Below are 25110 nucleotides of genomic sequence, written 5' to 3'. Positions count from 1 at the left end.
TATCCGCCGAAGGGATGTTCGACTAATGCCACTCTCCAGTGACATGCGGCGAGTGCTACGCTGTGGGCTCTTGCTGAATGAAGCTAGGACAGCGACTGATGTTTCTTCATTAGTGACAGTTTTCATAGTCCACATTTTGGCAAATCCAACACTGAACCAGTTTCACGAAACTTAGCAAGCAGTTTGCTAACTGTAGCATGGGAGATGGGTGGTCTCGTAGGGTGTCTTGCATTGAAATCTGCTGCAATGACCCAGTTACTGCGTTCACCAGACATCAACACAATTTCTATCCGCTCCTCACATGTTAACCTCTGCGACATGTCAATGGCTGTAAACAAAGAGAAACTTGTAAATAACTCATGAAAGAATAAAGTTACGTTAAAACCAAGCACACCATTGTTTTTCTTGTGAAATTCCCAATAAGTTTGATGTGTCACATGACCCTCTTCCTATTGAAAAAACAAAAGTTGGATCCAAAATAACCGACTTCAAAATGGCCACCATGGTCACCACCCATCTTGAAAAGTTTCCCCCTCACATATACTAATGGGCCACAAACAGGAAGTTAATATCACCAACCATTCCCATTTTATTAAGGTGTATCCATATAAATGGCCCACCCTGTATATTGTGTGTATATATATATATATATATATATATATATATATATATATATATATATATGCCAGCGACACTCATAACAATGACAAAACAATTACATTGTCAATCATGTTACGTTATTATTATTAAAATGTTTCCTTTTCTTTTTACTTCTCCACTGCAATGCTCCAGCCTCGAAGGAAGGGAGGCGGCCCCTTTTATCCACACCCGGATGTGTATATATATGTATATATATATATATATATATATATATATATATATATATATATATATATATATATATATATAGATAGATAGATAGATAGATAGATAGATAGATAGATAGATAGATAGATAGATAGATAGATAGAGAGAGAGAGAGAGAGAGAGAGAGAGAGAGAGAGAGAGAGAGAGACTTCAATAGGAAAGTAATTGGTAACAGGATTAATTTTTTAAGGAACTTCCGAGTAAAATAACATTTATAGAATTTGCGAGATATGATTTGTAATGGATTGCGATTATTGAGTAACTATCCTGATTCTGTTCCTAACAGCCACCATTTAACAGTTTCAGATGTAGCAGTAAGGTGATAAAAAATCTGCTAAGAGATTATTATTAACCTCTTATTCTAAAAGCCTTAAACTCTAATATTCACATCAGACTCTCATCTTCTTGAAATGAGGTACAATAAGCAATAGCCCGACACATGACCCCCATTAAATAGTCCTAAAATCAAACACCTTTAATTATATTCATCCTACTTTCTCCTTAAGTGTTCTGACTGAGGAGGTTTACAGATTGTAAGGATGACATTTATACAAATTAGCAATTAGTACCAGTTTAACCTTTAAAGTGATGAATTTGGCACCATCTGTTGAAATTCTCAGATACTTTATTTCTTTGAAATAAATTAACAATTTAACAATATATCCCTCAATTAACAAGATCAAGATAACACCAAAACTTTCTATATCATGTGAAATAACAGAGACAGCTCCTTCAAAAAGATCAGAAGGTATCAGTGTTTATTAGTGAAAAAAGGGATCTATTCTAAAGTTTTCAGTACTGTATATAATTATATTTAAGTGGCAAAGTACTGCAGTGGTTAATGATGATGGTTCTGATATCCAGTGAACTGGGTTTAAAGTCCAGTTTGGTCATTAAAGTTTGCACACACCACAATCCCCCACCAATGTTTATCTGTACATTCTGTTCTATAGTTAATGTATGTTGAATATGTCCAAGGTTAGTTCCTGCCTTATGTTTGGCACCGCTGGGATAGAATTCAGCCTCCTCCCAGCATGAAAATGGAAAAACAGAGGTTTGCAAAATGGATGGATGTTTGAATGGAAAGTAATAAATAAAAAACATATTGCTACTCATGTCTCCATCTACACTACATCATTACCATCACCTTTGACTTTGCTTTGGTTAAAAGATCAGGTAAAACCACTTGTTTATTTTCTGCAGGTTTGCGGATAACCAGTCTTAATTCAAAGTCAACTGCTTTTATCTTGGATTGGTTTAGACGCCTTCAGAATTCCTAAATGTTGGCTCATTTAGCAGTACTCCCTGGTGCTGTGCAAGCAGCAGCCTTTTACAGAAACTCCTTATTTTCTGTTTTTTTTAACCTTTTCTTAACATCATGCCTGCTACATCAACAACTTCCTACCACTTCAACTGGAATGCAAATGGATATATCCACCTCTTATATCAGTATACACTGTCAGTAACTGATGACCAAGCAAGGTACTATCTGTGGAGGATACACACAAGAAAAGCCACAGAACCAGACAGAGTCAGTCCTTGAGTTCTTAACGCTTGTGCTGGCCAGCTTTGTGATATCCTCTTTTAAATGTTTAGTCTCTCATTAAGACGGAAAAAAAATACCACTCCTATGGAAAACACAAAGCAGTGTTCCTGTTTTAAAGAAGGTGGATGCCTCCTCACCTCATGACTACAGATCATGAAGACCTTTGAGAGGCTGTTCCTGGACTATATACGTCCTCTTGTGATAGACCAACTGCAGAGGGTCCAGGTGGTGTATCAGACAAAGAATGGAGTGGAAGGTTCAATTTATTGGAGCCACAAGGCTTACTGTCACCTCAACAAAGCTGGAATCACTGCCAGGATTACTGCATTTGTTTTTGATTTTCCAGTGCCTTCAATACCAACCAGTCATCCCTGTTAGAGGGTAAACACACAGATTTGCAGGATGATGAGCATATGGTGTTCTGCATAAAAGACTGTCTGACAGACCACAGTTTGAACAGATGAACACTGTGTGTCTCATATGCATGTGAGCAACACCAGAGCACCAAAAGGAACAGTCCGGTCACATTTTCTCTTCACTCTGCATACCTCAGAATATAAATAAAACAACAGGGGTCAGATTTCTAAAACTTGTGATCACATAAAAAGAGGCTTGAAACGTGAACACAGTAATCCCTTGCTATATCGCGCTTCGACTTTCGCGGCTTCACTCTATTGCGGATTTTATATGTAAGCATATCTAAATATATATCACAGATTTTTTGCTGGTTTGCGGATTTCTGCGGACAATGCGTCTTTTTATTTCTGGTACATGCTTCCTCAGTTGGTTTGCCCAGTTGATTTCATATAAGGGACACTATTGGCGGATGGCTGAGAAGCTACCCAATCAGAGCACGCGGTTAAGTTCCTGTGTGCTGATTGGCTCAGCAACGGAGTGCCAAATTCGATTCCGCTGCGTTAACCAGGAAATCTTGTCTCACTCATTCAGTGTTTCACTATGTAAAGAGTTAACTTTTGTGTTTATCTTTGTGCATAGTCAAGCCTTTCGTTATGGCTCCAAAACGATCTGCTCCTGCTACTGCTTCAAGGGCCGTGCCCAAGCGCCAACGGAAGATGCAAACGATTGCCGAAAAGGTAAAAGTTTTGGATATTTTGAAGGAAGGGAACAGCTACACCGCTGTAGGACGCCATTATGGTATCAATAAGTCCACGGTTCTTTCAATTTAAAAAGGAGGAAAAGAATATAAAATCTACAGCCGCAGTGTCCTTTAACGAGGGCGCAAAAACAAGCTGTAAGTGGACGTAATAAAACGGTAGTACGGATGGAATCTGCTTTAGGGATTTAGACTGAAGACTGCCAGAAGAACAACGGCGGTGCTACACAGTTGCCTGAAGAAGCTCCTTTAGAAGAGTTGTAACTCTCTCCTTTGTTGTGCAGTAAAAATAAACTCATCATTATCGGACAAGTCGTCGTGTTATTGTTGGTGAGTAACCATAATTCATTTGCTACGTACAGTACTTAGTACATGTATGTACGTTTAGTGTCACTGTACACACATTTTACTGTACATAATTTTTCTTGCATTGTACGTATTTATTGCTGGTGGCCTGTCTATCGTAATGGCTGTGACATATGTGATATCGGAGACGTTCGATATCTTTAAAAAAAATTTAGGTTTTACTGTATATAAACAGTGTGTTTACATACATAATTTCAATGAATCTTACCTAATATTTAAGAATACAAAGGGTTTATGCTGTATAACTGTGCAGGAAATGTTTATTTGAGAGTGTGGGAGAGTTTATAAGGGCTTAAAATATATAAAAATAACCATATGAACATATGGTTTTCACTTCGCGGATTTTCACCTTTTTAGGGGCGTTCTGGAACACAATCCCCGTGATCAAGGAGGGATCACTGTACACCATCTTCCATGCAAGAGTCAAGAAGAGACAGGTGAACTTGCATATATTTACAGCAACTCTGACCCAGGTGTAACGCTGATCATGTAGGGAAATGCAACCAAACCAGCAAAATGATAACTCAAACATTTTATAATTCATACTATAAAATTATTAATATACTGTGCTTTGATGAATATGATATACAGGCTTTATTTTAGTTACATTTTAAGAAGGACACTGCTGCATATTTTGAAACTTTGTTAGTTTATATATGCTTCTGTTGTCACATAAAGGATTAGAAACCGAAGCACAGTAAAAGCGCAGATGTGATTAACTCCCCGTGTGTACTGATAGCTATAAATATCATGTCCTACAGCCCATTTAAAGCCTAATAGCACCTAAAATAGCAATAGTGGCAAGCTAAGTTCACTAAGGGGGAACCACCACTGAAAAACAGTGTTTGAGTCATCAAGTGAGAACCATTCTAATAACTGTGCTAGATTCGCAAAGGGGGGCCCACCTCACTTTGGTGGATCACAAAAATACCACAATGGAATTAAGTGGGTCATGACACCAGAGAGGTTGAGAAACATTGTTTTAATTTTTATTAATCAGCTCAGGTGTGACAAAATGTTCCTCTTCAAAAGTACAGAAGGTATATAATGTCTCTGTTAATTATGAAATAATAATTATTCAAGAGTGAAACTGAGGTTATTTAACTTATTACATCAATCTGTTAGTTTAACTTTTATATACAAACATTTTAAAACAGATGTAAACTTTGTAATTTAAGTTTTAGTAAGCTTTGATCAATTTTAGGTATGCCCAGAGTAACTATTGCTTTAAATTTGCATAAAATCTCAATATCCTCCAAACTAATGAAAAAAAAAACATACACATGGTATATTTCAATGAAATTCAATGCTGAACTTAGATTTGGTTTCTTGCTCAACTTAATGCCTGCTTATTGTTTATAATTTTATTGATGCCATTTAATTGGCTTGTCTGGCAAAGTACTTACTAAGTGCAACATGAAGGTAAAGGAATATTACATATAAATTCAAGTCAGAAGGTGCTAACACACAAGAAAGAAATTCTGAAAAGAATTTAGGTGTTTATGTGACACAATGTTTTCATCCTCAAGGCAAAGTGCAGAAGCAATTAAATCGCCTAAAAATGTGAGCATTATTTCAAAAAACCTGTAAAATATAAATCAAGACAGTTTACATTCAGTACATTAATGATTCTCTGCAACTCTAGTCACCACACCACAAAAGACACTTAATTACATTAGAATCTGAACAGTAACAATGAAGCAAGCACACCCTTGAACTAAAGGACATTTTTCTGATGGACTAATATAACTCAGTATCATCCATCCTGAACAGAGGAGACTGCTGAGACCTAATCCGTCCACAAAGTGAGTTCAGCAGCAACAGCAGACACATTTCAGGAGACTGGCAGAAATGAACAAGACATAAAACAGAAATAATGTCTACATAGAGAGCTGAGGAAGTCTAGAGCAAGCTATTCTAATAACGTTGCTAAAACAGAACATAACATGCCATCTGTAAAGTAACAATTTACTGTATTGGTTATTAGGTTCCCAAATTAAGTACATGAACTGAATGGCCTCCTCTGACTTTTACAATTTCTGATGCTCTTATATTCAGATGAAATAAATTCTTCAGCAATGAATCTCACCTGGACTTTAACATTATAAAGCTTGTCATCAAGGGGTGGATATCTTAGCTACTTTTAAATGTCCATTAGCTCAAGTCTATGCTTCAAATATAGAAATCTAAAGGTCAAGACATGGCTGTAAAATTATATAATCATATACAGCCAGCTATCCAGTTCTAATGCTGTCTACAAACAGAAAACCAGCAAGTAAAGGTGGGACTTTTTCTTCAGAATTAATGTATCCCAACACTGTAAGATCCCAAAAAGGAAAAAAAAAAAATTTGTGTCTGCATTTTGATTAATGCAGTAAATGCAAATTCCCTCCGTAGCTGAATGTATGCTAAAAAGCCCTTAAAAATAATTTCCCTTACTCTCAGTAATTGGTGCTTAAGTATGAACTGGTTAATTGTTCATGCACTGTAATTTACCATGGATTTTTCAGAGAGATACCAGGGCCTCTACTTATATCTTTCATTAGCCTTTAATATTCTTTTCTGTATTTTTAAAGAACACTTGACCCTTCAACTATTTTTCTATCTTCAAAATGCAGCTAATAATTTACAAATCTGTTAAAATATTAATCCCAAGATAACTGTCACTGCTGTTTGCCTCATATCAACCTGCCAAACCTGAGACTTTCTTAATGCCAGTCTCTCACTATTCCAAAGACTTACTAAATACATATTTAGTCTGATTCCAACCCTTCTACTCCCAATCCTAGGTTTGTCAATAAGCTTCACTACTAGTCATATTCAACTTTCACTTAATATCCTCCTCTTCTGCCTTGAACTTCCAATGCTCCTCTGTTCAACTGATTCTAGTGTGCTGTGTGCTCCTCATAATATCACTCTGTTCCTGATCATTAATTTACAGACTGAACTGGCCAACTCCTACTGTTCAAGTCAAAGCTGTATTGGATTATTTGGAGCTGATCATAATCTAGATGATTTTCTTCATTGTCTATAACGTCATCATCATTGAACCTAATGGTCTGACCTTGCAAGACTTAAAAATTAGTTACTGTCAGTATTACTTTGGCTGTTGCCTTTGTAATTAATACTTTGGATCTTGGGTTAGTTCCAGCTTATTTTAAGCATGGCACATTATCTTCTCAAAACATAATTATCTTCCAGTCTTTTAAGGTTTCCATTGCTCACTTATTCATTCATGGATTATATTTACATTTTTTGTCATAAAAGAGTATGTACTTAAGTGCTTTGTTGTTTTACTTTTGGACAAAACATAAGCTTTTGATACAAATGATTAGGGCAACTATTATTTTGATAATCAAATTATCTGGTGATGATTTTGTCAGTAATTGAATAGATGGATTGTAAAATATGTGAAATTAAACACAAAGTGCATGAAATGGAACTTTTTGCCAAATAAGCAGGTTTATATAATTTTTTCAGAAATGTATTCTTAAAAAAATGAATGACTTACTTTAAACAAAACAGAGATTTTTATACAACATTTATATAATACTAAATTGAATATAAACTGGTAGTTAATAGTAATAAAACACTTCTGCAATTCTGGTCCTTAAAAATACCATAGTTTTCAATAAATCAACTAAACATGCAATATGGCTTTTCAGAACCACACTAAACACATACTTCAAAATAAAACATGAACAGTTTCTGTGAAAGAGACAGTTTATTGCCAATGTGTCATGTAAATATCTGACCACCACAATATTCCACCACTGCAAAGTCATAACTAAGTCTGTTTAAAATTAGTTCAGCACAACAAACATTGTTGTCATATATTGAGGAAATGTCCTGACTATTTTCCTTTGGTAGCAAAACAAATGGTTTCATTTGTATCAGACTGTGCTCTTCATCCTCTTTAATAAAACCCCTGTGTGCGTCCAGGTGTCCGTGTGTGTGTGTGTGTCTGCTGGTGAAGGGTGCATGCACAGGCCGCGGCGCGCATCACACCGTGCCCCGCCCATTCGCACGGCACCTTGGACGCACACACACTGGAAGCTGGGCTCACAGTGAATAGCCGAGCTGCTTCCCCGTATGATAAGCAAATAAAGCACACACACTGGAAGCTGGGCACACAGTGAATGGCCTTGCCACGGCCGCGCATAATAAGAAATAAAGGACACCATTGCTGGGGAGAGTGCTGATTGGGTAGTCGTGGCCGCGCACATAAAATCCGTAGCTGGGGAGACGCCACACATACAATAATCAGCTGCATGCCAGCACAGATTAAAATACTTGCTGGGGAACTAAACAGTACTTGCTGGGGAGACGCAATGGGCACAATTATCAGCTACACGCTACACATTAAATCAGTTGCTGGGGACACTCTGCTGATTGCCCAATGTTGTGACAGAAAATTAAAGTTATATTACGGACATGAAAGCCAGTATCACTGCCAGAGAAAATTACAGGCATTTTACAGAAATACAAACCAGTATTACTATGAGAGAAAATTAAAGAGACATAATACAGTGACAAATATTACAGCCACATACAAGCCAGTATTTCTGCAAGATAAAATATTACGGACGTATCTACTAACAACATGCCACCCAAAAAAAAACGACACATCAAGTAGGACAAAAGACACAGACAATCAAATCCTAATATGCAACAACTCCTGGAAGAACGGTCATCTCAACATGTAAAGGTCAACAAAAGAAAGGCTGAAAGACAAAGAAAAATATGAGCAAATAGATTGATTGAAGAACAAGAAAATGACCCTCAGAAAAACACTCAGAAGAGCAAACCTTAGAAAAAGTTGGCATTTACTTGCACATACCAGTTTTCAGCCACGGTCAGTTATATGTTGCATTATCAACAGTTAAAAGTTTTCCAGATGTTGTCAAGGTCGTAGATGGTCCTGAACAAGGCAAACTGTTGCCAAACTCAGACAGAATATTTACAAGAAATGTTGTCTATAGCACCCGTTATTGTAACGGGCTTAATGTCTAGTTTGCTATATAATATGCCAAGTTTACTTTAACTGAAAGTTTATATCTTTTTGCATTATCATTCATCTTTTTTTATGTCTGGAAACCTTTTACCACTGCAGATTTTTTGGCACATTTGCTTGCATTCAAAATGCAGTTTCACAGCCTGCTGCATGTCATTTATGGTTGGTAGTGTGCTTTTAGATTTTCATATTTGAAATTGTGTGATTCTATCACAAAATCTGTTTTACTGAATAAAGTAGGCTTGCTGCAGCAGTACTTGCATATGTTTTGTCTACCTCCATACTGTTTAAAAGCCAGTTTAAGTTTGACAACAAAATAATTTGTAACTTTTGCTTTTCCACTCCACTCCTATCTTTTCACTTAAACTGAGTAATGCACCACTGAACTCTCTCCTTATGAGACTAACTAAGACAGTTTTCTGCTCAGAAAGGGACTTAAGGTTCTTCACGTATTCTTTTTTTGTAAACACATACACTCTAAGATTACACGTGTATGCAAGTATGAAATGCAACACCATAATTTAGCCGAGTGATTGCATCAAAAAATACCCAAAAATGGCAAATAAAAATCTGAACACTTGTATCTCAGACAAACAAGTCCTAGTAGCCAATTGTGAGTTCACATGAACCATAGTGCATGTTGTTTTTGTGGTCCCCTAAGCCTTCTCCCTTCTATTTGTTACCTTTGAATCATTTAATTCAAGGGCATAATTTATCCTTTAACATTTATGTCAATGATATACCAATCTGTTTCATTGTGAATCACAATGAAGTAAGGATGTCATGATACCATAATTTTTGCACTCAATACAAGTAACGACATGAGATATCTATTCGATTTAAAAAAAAAAAAAACAGTAATCCCTTTCACTGGCTCCTTAATTAAAAGACACTCCATTATTCAAGTAGACAATATTGTGCCTTTGTCTGTAATATAACATCAAATATATATATATTCACTAACAGTAACTACAATCGATCAAATAATTGCCCAGCTATCATTTAAGTGAACTAGTATTAGAATTCATAAATACAAAATTACAGTGCAATACTTGAATTTAATGTGTGAACAACATAGGAATTCTCTCAGTATAAAAACAAGCAGGCTGTGTTATTATCACAGGGGATTTCAGCATAATATTTTAAAGAATCATATCATCAGGGACAACCTGATTTACCATAATTCTTCCAAAATAACATCAAGTCTAGTTTGGAGGGTCCCTAAACTCCTACCATCTCTCACAATATTTGGTAACTTATTTCATGTGTCAATGGTTCTGGGTGTGAAGAAAAACTTCCTAATGTTTGTGAAAAATTTACCCTTAACAAGTTTCCAACTGTGCTTCTGTGTTCTTACTGTACTACTCATTTTAAAGTAACAGCCTCAATCCACTGTATTAATTCCCTTCAGAATTCTAAACACTTCAATCATATCGCCTCTTAACCTCCTTTTTCTTAAACTGAAGAAGCTTAGCTTTTTTAATCTTTCTTCATAACTTATCTCCTGCAGTCCTGGAATCAGCCTGTTCATTCATCTTGGGACTTCTTCCAACACTTCTATATCTTTTGTGCAGCCCACAGACCAAAACTGCACTCCAGATGAGGTCTCACCAGTGCATTATAAAGCTTAAGCATAGCCTCCTTTGACTTGTACCCTATGCATCATGCTATATAACCTAACAATGTGTTAGCCTTCTTAATAGCATCTAAACACAGTCTGGGAGTTGACAGTGACATGTCTACATCCTTCTCATAAGGTGTTCTTTTAATTTTCAGACATACCTTTGCATATTTATATCTAATATTTTTACTTCCTATGTACAATTGTTTACATTAACTTACATTAAATTTCATCTGCCACAAATCTACCCAAGCCTGCATGGTTTCCAAGTCCATCTATAATGATTCAAAAGATTCTAGATTATTTACCAGTACACCTAGCTTGATATCTGTAAACGTAACCAGCTTGTTATGTACAGGGTGAGCCAAAAAGAAGTACCACATCTCAAACATTTATTCTATACAAATGCTACATGATAAAATAAATTTCATTACGACATAAGAAATGGCATACAAAAGAGATTTCTTTCACTGTGCTTTAAAAATTATGTCTTCAAGGTGGTGGCCATTATTAGCGATACACTCTTCGACACTAAATGATCACATGACTCTTTTGGTCATTTCAAGGGGAAGAGCAGTAATTTTGTGGCGAATAGCATCCATGAGGGCTTCAAGGTTTTGAGGTCGGTGTGTGCATACCTTCGACTTGAGATATTCCCACAAAAAGAAATAGTACGGAGTGAGATCAGGCGAACATGAAGGCCACCCAACATCGCCACGCAGGTAAATCATCTTCCCCAAAACATCTCCCACAAAACTTGCATGGATCTCTGCACCGTATGAGCTGTTACCCCATCCTGTTGAAACCTGGCATCTACCACATCCAATTCCTCAAGCTGGGGTCGCAAAAAGTTCTCTAGCATTTCAATGTAACATTCTGAAGTGATGGTGACTGTTGCTCCCCCCCTCCTCAAAAAAGTAAGGGTCTACATACCAAATTCTGCAACGCCTCACCAAACTGTAACACGTTCACTGTGCAGGGGTCTCAGATGAAGTTCACGAGGGTTGGTTTCTGGCAAATAGCGAAATTTTTGCTTATTTACGCAACCATTCAAATGCAAATGTGCCTCGTCGCTGCACATGACACTGACATCTCAATGAACGGTTTGCATAATGTTCATGCCTAACTCTCTACGGCTCTACCAGTCTCTCTCAATGAGATCCTGCACTACCATCATTTTGTATGAATGGAAATTAAGGTCCTCATGAAAAATCCTCCTCAAAGACGTGTTGGAAATGCCTAATGCAGAAGCATGTTTGCAAGCTGAACATCTAGGAGACAGCAAAATTGATCATCATCATATCTTATTCTCAGAAAAGTGGTCCTCATTATATGCTTGGATGTAATCTCTGTAAAGAGCCTTGCTTTCTTCACTAAGGCCTAGGATATACTCTTTCCTACAGCCCCTTAGGATGTTACTTTTAGAGCACTCCCATACAGTATGCTGGAACTCTGCATAGCACTGTGGGACAGGTCTGATATTTAGGATGTTAGCTTCCAGGTCTGCTGTAAATTTCTTCCAGTTGGCTTTTCGAAAGTTAAACCTTGGTTTTGATCGTTTCTCTCTAGGTCTTACTATGGGCTTGATGTCAGTTAGGATTAGGCGGTGTTAAGATTTATGTATGGGATTTGTGGTGGACTTTTCGAAGTTTGGGTAGTGTCTTGATGAGGTAAAAACCATGTCTGGAGTGTACCCTCGTTTCCAGCGAGTACTTTGGAAGGATGGCTTGTTTTTAGCATTGTAAAGAATTGTGAGGTTATTAGTTAGTGCCCATTCTTCCACAGCTTAACCATCTTAATTAGTCTGACTGTATTCCCAAGTGGTATTGTGACTATTAAAGTCACCTACTATGAGGTGACCTTTTGGTTCAAGCTGGACTGCCTGGGGCCTATTAAATGGAGTTGGAGGTTGCTTGTACATAGAGATGATGTTCAGGTGTTCCAATTTCCACAGCCAGGATCTCAATCCCCTTGTTTGTAAAATCTCTGCTTGCCAGGATGGTGGATTTGTCCCAAACATATATCACACTTCAGTGAATCGAGCTAGGATGAAAGATGACAAGGTCCATTTCTGGTATTATGGGAGGTGCAGAGGTCTTATGGGTCTCCTGTAGGCATATAATGTCAGCATTAAGTGATTTAAGGTTTTGAACTTTGTTAGCAGACATGCCTTCAGCATTGAAGGTAACAACTGTAAACTTGGACATCTTCAGGGCAGAGGGTTTATCCTTTTACCACCCCTGGATGAGCGCAGTGAACTGTGTAGTGTAGCAATTGGTCTCTGTCTGGTAGGGCAGATTAACAGGGGCACCACAAGGAGGTTTGCTACATGCCCCCAGCCACCTACTGAAGAATTCTTTTCCAATATGGGAAGATACCGTTAGGAGGAACGCTGAAGTGCGTTCAGTCTATCTATCTATCTATCTATGGCGCGTTGCATAGTGATGATGGATTTGTTGTTTTTGAAGAACACTTAGACAGGAAAAGCACAGTGCGCACTGGACCAAGGCATGTTGCCAACTGAAAACTATAAGGGATCGCCTACCAAAGCATCCCCATTCCAAACCACTCGGCTGCCTCTAACTCACGCAATGACCTTGAGAAATGTGGTACTTCATTTTGGCTCACCCTGTATAATAATATTCAAATCACTTACTGTATATATATGAAAAATAATAGCTACCCTAGCACTGACCCCTAAGAAACACCACAATTAACTTCACCCAATTCTGAAAGGGTCCCTTGTACCATAACCCTCTGCTTACAGTCCCTGAGCCAATTTTGCAACCAACCACACACAATACCCTGAATTCCCTCTTGTTTTACTCTGATGCCAAACCTCCCATGTGGGACCTTATCAAATGCTTTCTGAAAGTCAAGACAAATAATATCATATGCACCACTTTGTTCATATCTTTTTGACGCTTCCTCTTAAAAATTCTAGCATACTAGCCAACCCGCCGGTTTTTTAATGATTTTTAAGCAGAGGGAGAAAAGTAACATTTGAAAAATCGGTAATGTAATAAATCAGCAAGAAAAGCAACATTGTAACAATGCGCGGAATGATCCAACACACAATCGTCTGAAGTGACTGAAAACTGGCGCACTGTCCTCGCGTCTTCTCCTGCCAGACGGAGGGATGGGGGTGCCCGGCGCGGAGTGTGGAACGGGAGGAAAGGAGAATGACGTCGATTCAGCTCCGTCCGTCATGCTAGTCTGCTGATTTCTCGTTCAGTATGCATTGCCTGCTCATGTGTCCATCTCCAACTCATCACTTCAGTCGCCGTCTTTACACAGTACAGATGTACCTGTGACTGACGTAGAGTTTTCATTGCTCTGTGCGGTTTTGGCTGCTATTCTATATATATTCCACTAAGACACCCGACCATGGTAGTAGCGAGGTGGGAGGGGGGTGTGTACAAATGGTTAAGACGCAACAGTGGGAGCGTATGAGTCGCACTTAGTGGGACTTAGTTTGCAGCCCGAATGGGGTTCATCGGCTTACCCACGCCGGGTAGACACACAGTCTACCCATGCACAAGGTTCGAGCCGCATGTAGACGGAGCTGGAGCATTTCTGCGGGAATGGAGTGAATAAACTGTACGGGCCCTGCAGTATCGTACTTTGCCTTCAGTGTGCTATTACACTGCAGCTCAATCACCTCCATCTGAATCTGCACAGGTGCAGTTTCCACATCGACGGCAAATCGGTTGCGAAACAACTCAAAATTCTTTTTTTGTTCTTCAAAGTCACCAAAGCGCCGTGCGTAGTGCACTCTGTTTATCAGCAAAGTGCGTATTTGGGAACACCGTTGTGCCGACTTGGTTCAACATTACTTGGCAACAGGGAAAGTGGGGCAAGTTGCACTGGTGTATTTGTGTCTCCCATAAAAGTAGCTTCACTTAAAGTCACTTTGTGATTTTGCACGGGTAAAAAACGTCTGATGAAGTGTCAGATTCTTCTTTAACTCTTCTGTTTTGCATTCAGGTCTTTCAGGTTATCCTGATTTGTCTCATAGATTAAATTCTGTAATTACAGCCATATTAGCTCCACAAATGAGACACACGGGTTTACCGGCAATGTCAGTAAACATATACAGTACTCAGCCTCCCATCAGTTTTTAAAGGCTCTATTTTCAGAATCAACTTTTCTCTTCGGCATCGTGAGGGCTAGCTTCGCAATAACTTGCAGCATCATAAGCTAGACTTGATTAAAACGTAGGGTTACCACTTTTAATACAAAAAAATAAGGGATGTACACTTTGCAGACTCTACTTAAGACCCGCCCTCCTCAGTGGACAGTTAAAAAGACCAATCAAACTAACGATGACATCAAGCATTACCCAATCAAAAGTAGGAAAGGAGGCATCTTCATAAAATGCGTGTGGGATGATTTTCATGAGACGCTGCTTTAAAAAAAATTATTAAAAAAAATACGGGACAAAACCCATCCCGTATTGATTCAAAGCGGGACGCGCAATTTCATTCTCAAATACGGGACGATTCCGTATTTTAAAGGACGGGTAGCAACCCTAATAAAACGGTAAGTGTTCAAAAAAGCATCTGATGCGCCATTAATAACAATAATATATAAAATGATCTCGCGGGCCGGATATAATTACAGACGCATGTTTGTCGCTGAAGCGAATTGCTGTATGTAAAACAGTTTCCTATGGTAACCGAAAACTTTTTTTTAAAGACTGCCTACTTCATTGTGTGTCATCAACCTCAGTTGTAAAGGAATGGTTTAAGGACCAAATGGGATACCACTCGGTTTTGGCTGCTTTTCTATATATAATCCACCTAGATATCCGACCACGGTAGGAGTGGGGTGTGCACAAAGTGTAGGGACGTAATGAGTGGGAACGTTTGAGTCACATTTAGTGGGAATTCCACAGCTTGCAGCCTGAATGGGGTTCAACGGCTTACCCACACCTCTCTGCGCTGGATAGACACACAGTTAATGTCATGCATAATTATTTATTGAATGCTAAACACTTCTGGAAAGACACGTATGTCTAAAACGGGTTGGTGTGAGAATACAACAGTAAGTGAATGAAAAGATGGAACTCTGGAGAGAGCAAAATACAACACAATAGTGTACCCGCGGCAAAACAAGCGGCGTGGCTGAGACGTGCATGCGGACTCTTACCACAGACGAAAGAGACTAACTGGGTGGTCGGTGAGTTTTTGCGTCCGGGCAAATGGGCAGGCAGTGTGAATGCCTAGAGAGCGAGGGTATACGCCGTCTGGTGAAAAAGGAGCGTTGGTGGGCAGGAAAACGTCTTACGTGTTCCTGTAGGAGCATCTAAGAAGACATGTTTGTCGCGGAAGCGAATAGCTGTATGTATCGTGTAAAACAGTTTGCTATGCTGCACGCGGTCGTGAGTCGTAACTGAAAAGTTATTTTTTTAAAGACTGCTTACTTCATTGTGCTTCAACCTCAGTTGTAAAGGATTGTTTTAAGGATCCCATGGGAAACCCCTCGCAAACCGTTTCACACGCTGCATATGGCGATTCACCTCCGCTAGAAACATGCCTCTATGAATAGTCAACATAGCTCGGAGGTGCATGACATTAACCTGACCTGCACTGCATGTGGCCTCTGCGACAGACAAATATAAATGACGCCATTTTTTCTGTGTCGTCGCGTCCGAGTTAGTGGGCGTGGCCATGCGAGTTGTCGTCGTATCCAATGGTCTTGGAGTTGGTGGGCGTGGCTCTTTCCTGCGTGTGCCATAGGTGTCTCACTTGTCGGCAGCATAGTGAATCCACGTCTCTTTCGCCGTGCTTTCCATGGTCGTCTTGCCTTAGTGAATTATATATATAGATTAGTAAAACATAACCTCCCTTGTCTGAATCCATGCTGACTGTTCAGTAAAACTCCTGTTCTTACCATGTGTTGCTCAGTCATTTCCTTAATAAATCCTTCCATTAATTTACCTGTGATGCATGTTAAGTTTACTGGCCTATACTTACTTGGATCTGCCCAATCACACTTTTTATATAACGGGAGAATATTTGCTATTTTCCAGTCCTTTGGAATATCCCCAATTCACAATGACTTCCTAAAATTATGTGACAAGATTTTCTATATGTACTCACCGATTTCCTGAAGCACTTCAGGATGGATATTATCTAATCCTGGTTGTTTGATTTCATCTTATTTAATCTGAGCAGTACTTCTCCCTTTACAATTTCCAAATCATTACCTCATTGGGAGAATATTCATTTCCTCACATGTGAAGACTTCAGAAAAATGCAAGTTTACAGCACTTGCTGTTTCACTGTCTGTGTATTTTCATTCCCCTTTACTATTCCTGATACTTTTCTCCTTCTCAACTGTTCTTTAGCTACGCCTTATAGAGCTGTTTTTCTTTCCTTTGCAGCTTCCCTTTTGTATCTCTTTCCTTACCCTTTGCAGATTTTTTAAATGTTTTTAAACCTGTTCCACTGCTGCTGAACTGTCAGCACACTTAAAAGCTTATCCCAGTTTATACTTTTTAGATGCTGACACATCTGTTCAAAAATTTTCCGAACTAAATTAAACAGTTTTAGTCTTTGTATCAGCACTCTGCCAAAACACAGATAATTGTATTATATTATGATTGCTTCACCATAGGGTTAAATCATCTCTACATCCTAAAATCTATCCTGGTTATTACAATATATTAACTCTAGACAGACATCTCATGTTGGTGCTTTAATGTACTGTGTTAAAAAACAGCTACTGATTACATCTAAAGACTCCTGCCTCCTGTACTTCAGTATTTGGAAGGTCAATCCAGTTAATATTCTGTTAGTTTAAATGCCCCATTGTCTATAATATCTTTTTATTATTACAAATATGTGCATTGAAATTATTGTCTGCATTGGGGAGTCCATACCACAATCCTAAAATAAGGCCTCTTTCCTAAATGCTTTCCTGTCAAATCCAAGCACAATCACTAAGATATGGTTCTCTGTCCACCTGAAGAGCACATGTAGTTAACACTAGAATTCCTGAAGCCTACGAAAAAACTCATAATCCCAGCCCACCTTACATACCTTCGCACCTCTCCATCAGCGTCTTTTGTTTTGTAAATGTGTTGATCAGTACAAGCAGCAAGCAGCCTGCTGTCCCATCCCCTGCCTTGACGGAGCTCAGCTCGGGCAAAAACTTCTCCCAGCTCAAGCCAAGGTTCCTTAACCGCGTGTGAGATCCAGAGTTGTATAGGGTAAATAATACAGTATATCATTATTTGGAATACATGCGTTTCATGTGTGTTCCATGTCTACAAAGATCTGGGCAAGTGTAGGATGAAAGGAAATGCAAGAAATGCTGAACACATACCTAAAGCAGAAACATTTTCCATGTTTTACTAATAATGTTATGAACTGTATAATGTGTGAAGACCTTAGTTCAAATATCAAATAAACACGTGAGCTTTTATTCAAGAATATAACCAAAGGAAAAAATTTACATGTGGCTGTCAATGAGTTAAAAATGCAAGCTCAAATGTCAATCGACAGGGAATTTACATGTATTCGTGAATGGTGCAGAGATAAGAATGGCTGCCTTATAACCTGAAAGTCCCAGGTTCAAGACCAAGTGCTCAGCATTTAGAGTAGTGAGCAGCTATTATTATCATTATTATTATTTCTACAATATAATACAAACCGGATTCCAAAAAAGTGGGGACACTAAACAAATTGTGAATAAAAACTGAATGCAATGATGTGGAGATGGCAAATGTCAATATTTTATTTGTAATAGAACGTAGATGACAGATCAAACGTTTAATCCGAGTAAATGTATCATTTTAAAGGAAAAATATGTTGATTCAAAATTTCACGGTGTCAACAAATCCTAAAAAAAGTTGGGACAAGTAGCAATAAGAGGCTGGAAAAAGTAAATTTGAGCATAACAAAGAGCTGGAAGACCAATAAACACTAATTAGGTCAATTGGCAACATGATTGGGTATAAAAAGAGCTTCTCAGAGTGGCAGTGTCTCTCAGACGCCAAGATGGGTAGAGGATCACCAATTCCCACAATGTTGCACAGAAAGATAGTGGAGCAATATCAGAAAGGTGTTACCCAGCGAAAAATTGCAAAGACTTTGCATCTATCATCATCAACTGTGCATAACATCATCCGAAGATTCAGAGAATCTGAAACAATCTCTGTGCGTAAGGGTCAAGGCCGTAAAACCATACTGGATGCCCGTGATCTCCGGGCCCTTAAACGACACTGCACCACAAACAGGAATGCTACTGTAAAGGAAATCACAGAATGGGCTCAGGAATACTTCCAGAAACCATTGTCAGTGAACACAATCCACCGTGCCATCCGCCGTTGCCAGCTGAAACTCTACAGTGCAAAGAAGAAGCCATTTCTAAGCAAGATCCACAAGCTCAGGTGTTGTCACTGGGCCAGGGATCATTTAAAATGGAGTGTGGCAAAATGGAAGACTGTTCTGTGGTCAGACGAGTCACAATTCGAAGTTCTTTTTGGAAATCTGGGACGCCATGTCATCCGGACCAAAGAGGACAAGGACAACCCAAGTTGTTATCAACGCTCAGTTCAGAAGCCTGCAAAGAGGAAGGTGCGACAAAGAAGGCCCAAGACGATTGAACAGTTAGAGGCCTGTATTAGACAAGAATGGGAGAGCATTCCTATTTCTAAACTTGAGAAACTGGTCTCCTCGGTCCCCAGACGTCTGTTGAGTGTTGTAAGAAGAAGGGGAGATGCCACACAGTGGTGAAAATGGCCTTGTTTTTTGGGATTTGTTGACACCATGAAATTCTGAATCAACATATTTTTCCCTTAAAATGATACATTTTCTCAGTTTAAACTTTTGTTCCGTGATTTATGTTCTATTCTGAATAAAATATTAGAAGTTGGCACCTCGACATCATTGCATTCAGTTTTTATTTACGATTTGAATAGTGTCCCAAATTTTTTGGAATCCGGTTTGTAAAAACATACATTTGATTTGAGTCTGTAACACATAGTGTAAATTTTGGCTACTAGTATAAGTTAGTGCTTGTTTTTTTATCATTTAGTTTTATTCTCTCAGTGACATTCACGTGGTATAACGAACCGGTTTCTCCCTCTCTGAGTTGATGGCATTTATCTCCATTCTTTTCAGAAAAGTAGCGCTGTGGCTGATGCCTGCTCATAACTATTTGTATACCTGCAATCAAAAACACGATGTCCCATGACCGCTATCAGATTGGACAAAGGCAGGACGGTAGCAACAGACAGCTTCTTTCACAGTGCTTGTGAGTGCAAGTGTGTAATGTGTATGCACATACACACATTATACATGCACATATATTGTACACACACATTCGTATGTTGTCTGACAAAATGCATGCACAAAGAAGTTAGACTAGCTTACTAGTTTGAGAGAGCCATGCCTCAAGGAAACAAACCATTGATGTGTCTGTTATTTTTAGTTTTAACTGACCTGAAGCATTTACCAGAAGGGAGTTTATGGAATAAGTGATGCGCAGGGTGAGACGAGTCTGTGGTAATCCTTTTGACATGGTTAGTGACACAAGATGTATACAGGTCTGTAGAAGATGGAAGGGGACAGGCAATTATTTTCTCACCAGACCTCACAACATGCTGTAATTATTGGAGTGTGCCATTGCTGAACCAATCCAGACAACAATTGAGAATGTAATTAAACTTTTAATTATGGCTTTGTAAAACTGAAATAGGATTAGCTGGAAAATATTTAATTTATTTAGTTATAAGAAGTACAATCACTGCTGTTCCTTTTTAGTGATGTAGTTCATGTTAAGGTACCAGGTGAGAGTGATTGCCCAAAAATTTGAAGGATTCCGTCATATTGATGACAGAATCATTTATTTCTAGTGGGAGAGGGTGTAACTGCTGTTTGCGAAAGTCAATGACTATTTCCACTAGGTTTTTGGAAGTACACCAAGACACAAGACAATACAACTCAATTTCTATAATGTGTTTCGTTGCCATTAGACCAATAATGGTGGTGTCATCAGCAAACGTAATGATTTTAACTAAAGGATGAGTAGACTAGCAGTCACTGGTGTACAAGGAATAAAGTAGGGGTAAAAGTACACAGCCTTGAGAGGCAATTGTGCTAATATGGAGACATCCGGAGAGGTGGGAGCCCACACAAACATGTTTCTGGTTTATCAGAAAAATATAAATCCATTTACAGATGGAAGGATTCAGTTCAGTCTATAGAAGTTTAGTTACCAATGGTTAAGGGACAATGCTGTTAAAAGCTGAACTGAAGTCAACAAACAGTATTCTGGCATAAGTTCTTTTACAGTCCAGATGCTCTAACACAAAATGAAGGCCCATGTAGATGGCATCATCCACAGATCTATTTGCACAGATCTATATGTCACTAATACTTTTCATATTTTTATGGTGGCACTGCTCCCTGCCACCTGTAGAAGATGGCTTGAATTATGTCTCAGGAAAAGTCTCTGTGGAGTTAGCACATTCTCCGTGAAGGTTTTTCTCTCAGGACTCTACTTTTCCTACCACATTCCACTGATATTCATTTTGCATTTATTATTACTGCAAGGACAATCTAAACCTCACTATGTCTCGGTTTTGTATTAAATACAGCTCAACAGATGGATAGATGGATGACTAACTATTGCCATGACACCAGTACAGTGTATAAATTCTTCTCAAGGATGTCAATCTAATCTTTCTATACATTTAAATTAGTCATTCGCATGTCTTTCTATTTCCTTTGTGAAGCCTGGATTTTGGTCCTTTATATAGGGATGAATTCAAAAAAGTCTAAATAGTAACTTATCTGTAGATCTTAATTGAAGAATCAACCATGCTGGTGCACATACAGCACTCAATGATGGTACTTTGCCAATTATTCTATCATGATGAAAACGTTACTTATGATTTCTGTTTACCAAATTAAAATACTACAATATATTAAGTCTTTAAGCATGACCTACTTTGTTAACTTTATGAAACAATAACAAAGATAAAATAATATAGGTGTATAAAGACCAAGCTTACAGTCAAACTGACAGCGATGCTTAAAAATAAAATTTAACACAAATTTTAAAAGTCAAAATGCTAGTTATTTCTCTGTGGTCATTTATCTAGTGCAAATAGAAATTTTGATAAAGTGCATTTCAAATTTGCATCAGATACATTTCTTTCACTTCAGAAACTACTCAGCTGTCCAGAAAATGTACGGCTGCCTATACACTAAATAAAACCACTTGTAACAGTTCCCTTCTGGCTAGAATCCTCTGTGCTTTCATAATGAGATTCTAAGATATTGGCCCAATTGTAGAGCATCTGTAAGTTCATAATACTGTTTCAGAAATACTGTATTCCTCAGTAAAGCATCGTAAAAAACTGCATAATTGGATAATCTGCAGATATACAATACCTAACATGTATCCATAAACCAAATCATACATTAAGTAAATCAAATGTTATTACAAAAATTGTTTGCTATTGCAGTCTTTGACTCATCATTACAAGTTTCTTTGCTCCATGCTAGTGAAGCATGTGCCTCCATTATCTTTCACAAGGCTCTTTATTGTTCTATATTACAATCACATTCTACAAATCACGGAATCAACATAGATACCAGAAAATATAACAGAACTTATGTTCAATGGACAATTTAAACTGTGTTAGGGCAACTTAAAAATAATATCATCCAGTTCAGGGCCATCTGAGAATGTTATGTTACATATACTGTACATTCAAGTGATGGGGTGCCAAAGTGGCACAAGGTTGCCAGAAGCAAGGGTGATACAAAAATTACATAGGGCAAATAAAGTATCTTAAGGAACCTCCGCTATACACAGGGACAGAGAGAGAGACAAACAATGAGAAAGAGACAGTGCCCTCTAATCAAGGGTCCAATTCAGTATACGGTCAGGAGGAGAGTTGGAATTAAAGGCTAACTGGCAAAAGAAACAGGCCTGAGACACTAAGAGTAAGAAACACAGAGAGAGGGCAATACAGGAAAAAGTCCTTTTGAGGGAAACTTGGAAAGTTGATACTGGAAGTCAGCCAACCCAGCTGATAGAAGAGAACAACTACCTGTATTAGGAAGAACCAGAAAAGCAGCTGGATTTAATTTTATCAATTCCATTTGTAGAGTGCCCTCACTATTGTTGGCCTCGCATGCATTCTCTCAATAATAAACAAACTGTTATTCTTTCAGTTGGGGCTCATTGGCTTTATTTTGGTGAGGAGACATGCCACAAGGGTGCCATCTCCTGTTCCAACAAATATATATCTCAACAAAGTATAATACATGAAATGAACGAATGACTGCCTCAAGGCATTAAATATTAAGTCAGACTTTTTTTATTTATCCACAGAAAGAGGAAAACATTGACTATGTTTATTAACCGAGGAGTGTCAGGAAAAAACAATGATGCACAGAAGTACTATATAGGATGCATTCAGTTAACATGTTGTGGCTGCAACACAAACAGAAACATTTAAGAGGAAATGTGGGAAAAATAAATATGCTTCTTTTGTCCAATTTCAAGAGGGGCAGAGTTTTATTCATTTGTAGTTTGTAACTTTTAGGCAAATTTATTTATTTTGTAAATCACCTTTAAAATAAAAAAAAAAATGATAAAGAAAGAATAATATCAATAAGAGGGGATTAAGGTGCCAACGTTAAACAGTATAACGTATATATACAAATATACTGTACAATATTTACAAAAGGTTAACATCTCCCTTTTTATGAATACAAGACATTAATTTAAGCTAATTAACCTATTTTAACATATTTGTTGAAATACTGTAGCATAGAACAAGAGAAGCACGATACATTTATAATATATTTGTTAGCTCACATTCATCATTTGATAATAAAAGATTAGAGTGTGGCCTAGATTAAGAGGGTTGGCCCAGTTTGTGTGTGGTTCAGTGTCAGTGTGGGGAGCCATGCAATTTTGTAATGTCAAGTGTATGACAATATTCTGTGAAAAGTAACAATACCATCTTTAGATAAATAAGTGATTAAGTTGTTGATAAGTTATAAACACAGAAAGTAACGTAAGGGTTTCCACAGTTTATAACAGCCTCATTACATCAATGCTAATATTCAAACTATAGTCTTAAAAGCCAGCAAATGAAAAAGAAAAGCTATTTACATCCTACCTCATTAAAAGGCACTTTGGGCATTTGTCCAGATACATTTTTCACTGCTTTTGTCGGACTTTTCCATGTTTGACCAAAGAAGTGTCGGTAACTGATGTCAAAGAGAGTAACACGAACTTGTAATTGAACTCCCTGAAGCCCACTCAGGAGATTCTAAACAATAAAAGCAAAAGAAACACAAAAAAATCAGTTCCTATGAACCCAAAAAATACATTTATAAACAATTAAATGATTAATGCATCCCATTCCAGAAGCAATTACAGAAAATGCAGAAAATAAAGCTGATGTTCTGCAACCAACATAATGTACTCACCTGCACCCGACTGTTATCCAAAATCCCATGAAGAGGCCCAAGAATCAAAGAGTAAGGCAAAGACTGTTGAACTTGACATGGTAGTTGCCATCTGGGATTTGGTTGAATAATTCTCTTTTTTTTGAGGACCCATAAAAAGTGATTAAAGCAAGCTTCACTTCTTGGATTCACACTGAGGTTCAACCAACAATGACATGGTTCCACTGATGAACATTTATATAAATTAAATTGGGGTATAATCTGACTCTTGGCTGTCAGGGATAGGGCAGCCAAAATAGCAACATCCATTAAACTAAATTACAGATGCAAACGAATTATGAAGAAATTTCCCTGTCATGGGATTAAATTAGAGAGCTCAGCAAAATTGCTTGACTGAAGTACTATTGAAACTTTTTATATAACGTTGATTAAAAATGACCAAATCATCAATAACTTAAATGAACATTGGCTAAAAGAAAAAACATTCAACACGTTAAATATAAAATATCATGAATTTTAAAAAATGTTAATTTATTAAAATATTTAAATAAAATTTACATTAACTTAAGTATTCTAAGCAACATCTGAAAGTTCAATATTAGAAAAGAATGCATTTAAAGTAAAGACCTTATCAAAATTTAATTCAAGGTAGCCTTCTGCTAGCATCTAGACACCATTCTGTAAAAGTGTGAATCAAGGAAGATCTCTGTTATAAACCAAGAAGGCCCTCTTGTGTCAATGTTTGAAATTTCATTATTCAGCTAAGTTATGCAAATACATCTCCCACCACAGTTATTGCAGCACCAGTATGCAACATAAAAATGAAATACAATATCAGTCACACAAGTAAATACTGCAGTTTACCTGCATACAACAAAAAAATAAAGGTTTGTATTTTTCTGCTGACCTGCGTAACATTCAAAAATTACAGTTTACTTTGAACTAAAGCTTAATTAAAAATGTGAAAAAATGCAGCCAAAAATAAAAAGCAAAAAACAACTCTAGAAGTAAAAGATAAACTTCTTTTCAGAAGTCCATACTTCCTATGCCCCTTAAGATTGATTAACAGGTAGTCCTTTGGAGTGAAAAGCATAAATTTAGTCCAACTACAAACTTCAACAAAAAGTGTGGATTTCC

General features: G+C 37.7%; 1 protein-coding gene across 2 annotated transcripts in view; it reads right to left on the bottom strand.

Moving 5' to 3' along the window:
* The window catches only part of nphp4 (nephronophthisis 4), a 720990-nt gene that overhangs the window by 631184 nt on the left and 64696 nt on the right, over positions 1–25110 (bottom strand). Inside the window, exons 1-3 of one of the 2 annotated variants that reach the window (XM_039755992.1) lie at positions 24881–24902; positions 23995–24166; positions 23682–23834 (exon numbers count right to left, since the gene is read on the bottom strand). In XM_039755992.1, coding sequence (XP_039611926.1) covers positions 23682–23834; positions 23995–24166; positions 24881–24891 — 336 coding nt within the window. In that variant the 5' untranslated portion in view covers positions 24892–24902. Of the gene's footprint in view, positions 1–23681; positions 23835–23994; positions 24167–24880; positions 24903–25110 lie in introns of those variants that run through there. The other variant, XM_039755993.1, reaches the window with a different exon arrangement.

This window comes from Polypterus senegalus, chromosome 6 (assembly GCF_016835505.1).
Source record: "Polypterus senegalus isolate Bchr_013 chromosome 6, ASM1683550v1, whole genome shotgun sequence".
Classification (NCBI taxonomy): Eukaryota; Metazoa; Chordata; class Cladistia; order Polypteriformes; family Polypteridae; genus Polypterus; species Polypterus senegalus.
The sequence above is the reverse complement of the archived record's forward strand: the minus strand, read 5'-3'. Positions and strand labels throughout refer to the sequence as shown.